General features: G+C 33.8%; 1 protein-coding gene across 1 annotated transcript in view; it reads right to left on the bottom strand.

Annotated features, from left to right (window-relative positions):
- Positions 1-4797: 4797 nt before the first annotated feature.
- YIPF5 (Yip1 domain family, member 5) overlaps positions 4798-9408 on the bottom strand; it is a 17154-nt gene continuing 12543 nt past the window's right edge. Inside the window, exons 5-6 of the mRNA XM_012645825.1 lie at positions 7684-7865; positions 4798-6074 (exon numbers count right to left, since the gene is read on the bottom strand). Coding sequence (XP_012501279.1) covers positions 5912-6074; positions 7684-7865 — 345 coding nt within the window. The 3' untranslated portion in view covers positions 4798-5911. The remainder of the gene's footprint in view (positions 6075-7683; positions 7866-9408) is intronic.

Below are 9408 nucleotides of genomic sequence, written 5' to 3'. Positions count from 1 at the left end.
AAAAAAAAAAAAAAAAAAATTTCCCTTTCCCTCCACTCTTTCCCCAACCACTACCTTTGGTGGGCAAAAAGAAAAAAAAAAAAAAAAGTCTTCCCTTCTACGTGAGAATAATTTGAGGTGTCAGGGTGACATGATGCATTTGGAAGTACTCATATTCTCCGGGTTAAGAACAGTATAAAAATGTTGAGATAATTGAAAACCAAAGGCAATGCCTTATACAAACATAGATGTGATTTCCATAAACAAATAACAGAAAACTATACTCACACTAAATAGAACTACTAGGAATTAAAATTATTGAAACTTTAAGAATTTAAATGGAGTTTACAACAATGATCAACCTCAGCATTATTAAAAGCAAATACAACACTCTAATAATGAAAGATACCAATGCAGCACTATTTACAATTAAAAAAAGTACAAAGATCCCAGTTGTCTAATAGGGGTCGGGTTAAATTAAACTCTGCTCATAAATGATATCTAGCCATTAAAAAAGATGAAGCAAATCTCAATACTCACCATATATAATGATGCGTACAATAGATTGCTAAGAAAAAAAAGGGGGAGCTTTGAAAACATTATGCTACATTAAAGAAGCCAGGAACGAAAGGCCACATAGCATATGCTTCCATTTATGAAATGTCCGGAATAAGCAATGCCAGAGACAGAAAATGGATTAGAATTTGCCCAGGTTATCTGGGGAGAATTGGGAATTTTAGGGTTTATTTTTGGGGTGATGGAAATATTCTGAAAACAGATAGTACCGGTGGTTATACAGAATTGTGAATATACTAAAAACTACTGAATGTGCACTTTAAAATGGGTAAAGTATTCATAGGTCTACCGGCCCCTGGGGGAAAGAGAGAGGGGGAGGGGGTACCTGTATGGTTTGATAAAATGCACACCAATCTATTCGAAGGATGTTGTACGGGGAGTGAAATTCGGGGTGCAATTTCACTTTTTCGGTATATATTGTTTTTTCTGGGCCTACGTACTACGTTGTTTTTTCTTCTATTAAGATTCATCCTAAACTCTGCCCTTGACCTCTAAAAATACTGATATTCTAGCAGTGGCTCTAACTCCCATTCCCCTTCTCTCTGTTTTTTATAAAAGCTTATTAACATACAATTTACATTCCATAAAATCCACCCACTTTAGTCTACACTTAAATATATTTTAGTAAGCATATGTGCAACCATCACCACTAACACATAAGTGGAATATGTGGTCTTTTGCATTTGCCTTTCTGTTTTTGCTTAACATAATATTTTTGAGGGTCATCCATTTTGAAACAGCTTATCAATAATCTGTTCCTTTTTCTTGCTGTATGAAGGTATTAATTTTTAACATAATGATGATATAATTAGAAAAGGAAATAAAGATGTTCATACTTAGAAAATTAAAACATAAAAGCACTTTTAGGGCCACTGATTGCCTAAAGAAAAGACTCTACCAAGTCTTCTGATATTATCAAAGACCATGAAACTGAAAACTGTAAGCAAGTGTATCACTAAATTTTACAAAGACACTCTTTTGAACTATATCTTAACTAGGAAAAAATAAAAATAACTCTATTGTTTTCTCTATACTTTTAGGAGAATCAGAGTAAGCCAACTAGGTAAAAAAAAAAAAAAAAACACAAACATAATTTACAAGTTTCTTAAATGTTTCTACTGAGTACTTCCGTTTTCTCATTTTTTCTTTATTCTTTTGTGTGTGTGCCACAAGTGTTTATATCCTATTGAAAACACCTTAATGCATAATTAATCATCCTGAAAGCTACCAGCAGATTTAGTGCTAGCTTCAGAAATAAACCAAATTTATATATGCAAGATAAGCCTAATTAGTTAAGTTCACAAAAAAATGTAATATCCGATTTTTAGAACCAAATGTGCTCAAGAAAGTATTTGTGCTTTTAAATTAGGAGAACAGCTCTGTATTTAATTAGTTCTCATTTGAGTACGTAATCACTTTAATTTATTTACACAAACACAGGACATTGTGCTCCATCAGCAGATAATGTTCTTCATTAAGGAGAGTAGGAACTTCGTGCACAAAAGCAGAAGAAATATTTCCACCTGCGATGCAAAATCAGAACTGCATACTATCAGATGTCGTTCTTCAGTTTTTATAGTAACCATTCTGAGATACATATTTATTAATAATATAACATGCTTTTGATTTAAGTACTCTGCCAATCGCTAGAAATCAGCAATTTAAATATTTAATGTTTCATTTTACCTATTGCTCAGTTATAAATAGGTATTTAATTATTGAGCAAAGTAACTTACTGAAATTTAAGTAATAGTAATGTACTACAATTTAAACTTCAATAATTCTCATGATGAAGAAGCTGAATTTAAAAAGATCAATTCTTTCTTCATTGGTGGTAAAAAGTAGTAACAGCCTAGCTTGTAGAAAGAGTGGTGAGGATACGCTTTATTTAGACTGAAAATAAACACTATATGCTTGACAAGACAAGCTAATGACAGATCATTCTCATGTATCTATTAAAGGACACGAACCAATTCTTACTTAAGGCATTTCCAATAAACCTTTATATCTTGTTATTCCCACTCCTTTCCCCAAATCCTAAATACATTCTAGAAAGGAAAGAGACTCTCTTGTTAACTAATGTGCTATAGTTATCTTTGAAAAGGTATTTGTTTTTGCCTGATTCTAAATGTTTCATTTCTAAAGTTCGTACTTTGAAACAAGCATATTATTAAATAAAAATAAATTGCTTAAGAAATAATTTAAACTTTTATTTCTAAATAAGCTAGAATTTATAAAAACTGGTATTAACTAGTAGTTGGAATTTGACATGACATCACAAAATGAGTCAGTTCATGAGGACAGCTTTAACTTGGGGAATTATTTGGGTAGGAGGCTTGTTGTAGGCAGCATCTTGAAGGCCCATTTGTTTATCTTTGGTAAGCATGTTCATGCCATGATTTGTACTATGAGAGGTGCTATATTGTTTTGAAAACTTTTGGTGCTACCTTATGAAAGGGTGAACACTTATTTTATATATATATATATATTTTTTTTTTTTCCCCCCTCCCATAGGGCAAGGGAAGCAACTTGTCTGAGTCATTACATGAGATGTGCTCTATATCACAGGCTGAATGTGGTCTTCATTTCCCATAATTCTTCGTGATTAAGTCAGAGTATCCCTGTAGGGTAAGATTCTAACGTCTACAGAGTTCCCCTCTTGTCCAAACTTTTAAGTTCTTGATATGAAGAAAAGCTTTCAGATCAGAAAGGCTTCCTTTTTTGTAGGTAGTAAGTACCACAAGCATAATTTTAACTTTAGGGACAAATGACTTGACTTAGCTTTGGAGCATATTTGAGTTGAAAAATTAAGATTAAAAAATACAAATTTGCAAAATACCAAATGTACAGCTCTTAAATTCTATCCCAGATCATGTCATTAGATGATATTTCTAAAAATTCTCTTTGATTGGATAGCCAGTATCCAAGGATAGTATTTTAAGATTTATAGAACTTTAAATTATCTGCATAACTGTATCTGGAGAATGTCTATTTCCACAAGCCTAGTCATATAGTTCTTGAAAACACCCACTAGTAATCAGTATTACAGCAAAGTCATAAAATACGCATTTACAGTCCCATATGTAAAATCACCTACATGTCCTGAGCACACATTACCACTAGTGTGTGAGTGAACTTGCCACTCCACTAAGATCTGGAGTGAGACATGGTATGTGTCAATCTGTCACCTCCACAGTGAGTTTTGGTTACTCAGTGACAATCACTGGGTGAGCTTTCAGCTATGCTGAGAGTACCTCTCATGTTTAGATTCCTGCATGCTTTTGGTATAAAATAGGCCCTAAAGCAAGCCAAATACTCTACCTGGTACTTAACTGAAGAAACAGAAATCTATTCCAACGCTAGACAAAAAAAAAAAAAAAAGCAAAAAAAAAGCCACGTAGTCCTTTTTGAGACACAGTATATCAGTCTTTAATGTATATATAAATATGGCTACATATATTTTTAATTTAAGAGAGTTTTATAAGAGAAATATTGGCTATATATGACTTTTCATGTAACCAAGCCAACTCTAGAACTGAACTCCTGCATCAACTACAACTCTACGGCATAGCTGTTTTGATGGAGCAATCGTCAAATATAAAATAGTTCTGCACCTTATTATTTTAGAGATAAATAAAAGATCACCAACAAGTCTCTACAACAATGACTTAAGCTAAAAGTTATTTTGTAGGGGGTGGGGGAGACAATAAATAAGAAAACAATTTGATCCATTTGGGGAATTGGGCTGAAGATGAATGATCTTAAGTCTAACCAATAGCAAGAGAATTTAATTCCCAAAGTATCATCTACCCTGTTCATTAGAAAGAACTGGGTGTCAACAGAAGGCATTAATTACAATTGTCTTAACAAGAACTGTGTGTTTTTAAAAAATGAATTGAAAAAGACCAAGATATTATCCAAGGACTCCAATAAAATATATTCTAAAGTGATTCGGTAAGTTTGAAAACCTAGCCAAAAACTAATTATTAGCAAGTGTCTCTCTCTCTAGAAGATCAAGAATGAAGAAAATCATACTTATGTGATGCCAGAGACTAGAAATTATGATCTTCTTGTAAGAAATATGTTTTATTTACCTCAACCTCCTTTCGTGCTTTGAAAACTTGCTCTGAAAAAAAGAACCATTAATATCTCAGTTTGGCATTTCTTTTTATTTGGTCTGAATGTTTTTCTAAAAAAAGAAAAACAAAAAAAATACTTTGCCTTCTTATAACCATAACAGCTTTGTCCAGAATCAGAGGCAGTTTCTCTATAAAAAGCCAATGATCAGTATACAGGATGCAGTATTTTCCTGTATCATGGTCTCTGGCAAGAGAGCATGACAACACAAATCAAATACATTTAATACAAGAATATAATGCTGTAACTCAAACAAACTGCTGCTCATTTAATCCCTTTTCCCCCTGATTCTATAGTAAATGACTTCTATTCCTAAAGCTCAGGTTAAATTGAGAGTTAAAATCAGACCCTCGTTACAAAAAAAGAGAGAAAAGTGTTTTAGTAAAAGTAAACTCAACAACACAGTTAAAATTAATTGGGAAAATTTTAATAAGCATTCAAATGTACCTTACATCAATAAACTGCAATACTGAAACTGTGAGATTTTAAATATTTTTCTCAGAAAAGGTTAGTGATTTTTTTTTTTCTCTTGAGAAACATGGAGACCCAATTATGAGCATTCATGTGGCCAGTCCAGGTCACTAAGGTTTACTAATTATCTAAACAGGCATTCACATTTCATGTCTACAATAAGGTAGACTGTGAACTTCTTGTATCTCTGAATTTTAGCAAACTCTCCATGAGATAATTGACAGGAATGTCAACTTTTTGAAGTGCACACTCCAAGTTCTGCATTTGGATCACTTTTTTTGCTTCAAGTGCACCTGACTTAAGGATACCGGCAATTTTCTTTCCTAATTCCTTGGAAAAATATTTCTGCAATAAGTCTTATGCCTACTATGACTGGATTGTTTTTAAGAAAGATTATCAGCTTTGTGGTTGATATCCCACAGTTGATAAAAATCTATCAAAAACATTTTAATATAATTTGCAAGGAAAAAAGTTGTTTTTCAAAGGCTGCAGGAACAGGAAAGAAATAGCATTTCTTATTGTATAAACACAAACACTTAAAGCTAGTCACACTCCAGGTAAATCCAATATAGTATTCAAAAGTTCTATAAAAACAAACAAAAGATACATGTTTACTTCCATTGCTCCAACAGTCAAATGTAAATCTGCATAAGAGTTGCGCTGTAGCAGTTTGCTGGTCCAATTTAAGAGTTCAAGGTCCTTTCTGTGTATTTGGCCCACTGATGTCCACATCCCAGATAAATTCAGTTCAGAAGACAGAAATTAGGGCAAAGACTCCATATAACAAAGCACAAGGATATGCTACTAAAAGTTGCTGTCCTTCCATGGCTAATGCAGAAATAAAAATTTTGGAAGCAGAAAAGCTGCACCATCCAATAATCCCCGCAGTGAGAAGGATTCCTACCATTCCTCTGTAACCGACGACGAAAAAAAAGGGAGAGGAAAAAAGCAGATGAGATTAGTTATGTAAGAACGTTTTAAATCCACACATAGACATATGCAGAAACAATCAGGATTATTTTTTTCAAATGCTAAAATGTACCTCACAGTAAACTTAATGATGCTTACTCATTTCATGTGATACAAAGCTCATTTATAACTACATTTTGCTCTTTTCAAATACATGGTTTCTCAACGTCGGCACTGCTGACATCTGGGCTGGATGTACCTCTGTTGTGGGGGCTGTGCTGTGCACTGTTGGGTGCTCAGCAGCACCCCTGGACTCCACCCATAATGCACCAGTAGTACCCTTCCCCCACAGCTGTGACACCAAACTGCCTCCAGGCAGGGTTAAATGTCCCCTTGGAGGAAAAATTGTTCCTGGTTGAGAAACTCCGTTTTACTAGAAAATAATTTCTGTGAAATTCAAATATATCAATTCTTAACAAATGAGAAGAATGAAGTAGTTTCTACACTGAAAATATGAAGTATGTTTATTCAAACCAGGAATACTATAAAGCATTATCTTGCCGAAAATCTAGTATCTGACAAATAACTGATATATGCTCTTCTCCTAAACCTTCATTTTAACTTTTTTTATTTTTGAAACAGTGTCTCTCTCTGTTGCCTGGGCTAGAGAGCAGTGGTGTCATCACAGCTCACTGCGACTTCCAACTCCTGGGCTCAAGAGATCCTTCCACCTAGGCCTCCCAAAGTGCTGGAATTTTAGGTGAGCACCACCATACCTGGCTAATTTTTCTATTCTTTGTAGAAATGGGGTCTCCCTGTTCCTCAGGCTGGTCTGGAACTCCTGGCCTCATCTTCCCACCTCCGCCTCCCAAAGTGCTAGGATTATTATAGGCATGAGCCATCACGCCCAGCCCCACTTTCACTTTCTGAGAGAAACAAAGCCCTATGATTGTTGGGTCCAGCACTAGCCACAAAGAGAAGCTTCTACCTTTGAGAGAGATTCTGTACACTGGCCATAAGGAGAAACTATATCAGCTGTAATTTACACCTTTTTTAATCTAACCTATCATTTTTAAATCACACATATTTAAAGCACCTAACAAGTACATCTGAGGACATGCTAGGCTAGTAACAACCTTTTGTCATAAACAGAATATGTTTCATTTTCATTTCAGTTAAAAAGGTACCAAATAGTATGTATTTATTACTCATACATGTGGCATATGCCCAATGGTTTCAAGACATTAGACATCATCTAAAAAGTATCAAAGGGTAAGCATAATTTTAATACTCTAATGATTTGAACTTTTTAATGTAATATTTAAGTTAACAATCACCACTGATCAATTTGTTACCACTACGATACTGATAAACAAACACAAACCTAGTGAAATTCTTGATCATGAGTAAAAGTAGAGACGGTATAAAAGGTTTAAAATTTGTTCTCATTTCCACTGTTCATCACCCAAAAACATGTAGCATAGTTCTTACCAACAAGAGGCACTATCTGACATGTTTGCTGAAACAGTGATTTGTCTCAAACTAAAGATGAGGTGAATCCTATTACACAGAATTGGTCAATCAAACCCCAAAATAAAGATCAGTACTTACTGTAAAGAAAATATCACTGCAAAGCTGGAAAGTAGGATCATGGGAAGAAGACAATATCCAAGGACGCTTGCCACACAACCAAATGAAACACCCGTCATACTCATTAAGTTTAATAAGCAAAACATTCCTAGACATCCAATTGCACTGATCCCGTATACGTAGCCAAACTGTATTTTGCCAGCCTACGGATATAGAAAAGATTACAGGTTAAAGATCAAAAAATAAGTTATTTTGGCCTTATTTCACCTAAAATGGTACAGGTATTATAGAAGATAAAATTCATGAGCCTCAGAATCTATAGAGAGAGGTATCTATACATTAAGCAGAGAAGTAAAATATTGAGCAGACTAGTTTTTTACATTCTTATTAACTTTAAAGTATGCAGATATTTGATTTTCCATTTTCCAGTTGGCATTTGAGCTTGGGATAGAATTGAACAAATAAAGAGATAAAAATCATAGCACAATTACCTAAAATAGTATAATAGATTACTCTAGTTGATTCTAAGCAAACAAACTAGAGAGACAAGATGAAAAGCCATTCAGAATGTTTGGATAATAATAATATCACTTAAAAGCACCTAATTCCACCACAAATGCCCCAAAGCAATTTATTCTCATTGATGGGTGTAGCCATAACTTTTTTAAGCAGAAATTTTATCATTTACTTTATATGGGTGTTAGAGGAACAAGGTGAAAGGAAGCCAGGATAAGCAGAAGCCAGGCTTCTGTGTGGAGGGGAGAAGAAAAGGCAAGAAGAATATAATGGAAGATATTTCCTTCTTTCATCATTTTTCCAAATTGTTGATTTATACAGTCCTTAGGTAAAACAAACAAACAAAAAAACCTTAAAAATTCTACTCTTATAAAAGACATCAATAAACAGTCTTAGGACAGCAAAGATTAGCTAAATTGGAACCACCTTACTGTTAGTCGAGCTTTGTGAACAAGCACTGTATTCAGGTCACACTATCACAAAAACCAGCCTACAGAGAAGCCTTCAAAAAGTTCCTGATTTGTCCGAATTTTGTCATATAAAATTCAATCACAAGAATGCCTCTATAGGTTAAGCAAAAAAATGCTTGGGATTTTTGTTAGATTCACTAATTATTTGTTAATACATGATTAAGAGTGCAGAAGTTTGAAAAAGCTCAGCTGAGTTCACTGATGAATTCATGAATTCACTCATGTAGTAACAATAAAACCTCATACTTGTATAGTGTTTTTCACTTTTGAATGTATTCTCACATAACCTGTCTTGTGTTATCTTCGAAACAATCCTGTTAGGCAGTACAGGATTATTATCTGCCAGAGGGAGCTGAAAAATTAAACGACTTGGTCAAGGGCAGAGTAGGAGCACTGAGTTCAAGCCCAGCTCCTCTGACTAAAAATCCCATTTTCTATCCATTATATTATTTCTTTCTTATAATTCAGAGACAAAAGATAAAATAAAACAAATACTAACAATTATCTTTGCAACTTTTCTTTTTGTTTTCAATATACTGTAACATTCTTGAAAAGGTGAGAGGAAAAATAATATAAAGTAATTGTCAGCATGACTACAACAAAACATTAACCAAGGTATAGAGATTTAAAAAAAAAATGCTATCATTTTAAAAAAAGAGACAGTAATAGGGTAAAAGTTTTTGTCAATCTCTGGAAAGTAAGAAGGAATTCTGATGAGGGACTGAAGCATGTATGTTATTTATTTATTTGTTTTATTCCT

This window comes from Propithecus coquereli, unplaced genomic scaffold (assembly GCF_000956105.1).
Source record: "Propithecus coquereli isolate 6110/MARCELLA unplaced genomic scaffold, Pcoq_1.0 Scaffold236, whole genome shotgun sequence".
Taxonomy (NCBI): Eukaryota; Metazoa; Chordata; class Mammalia; order Primates; family Indriidae; genus Propithecus; species Propithecus coquereli.
Note: the sequence above shows the minus strand (reverse complement) of the source record. Positions and strands in the feature narration are given on the sequence as shown.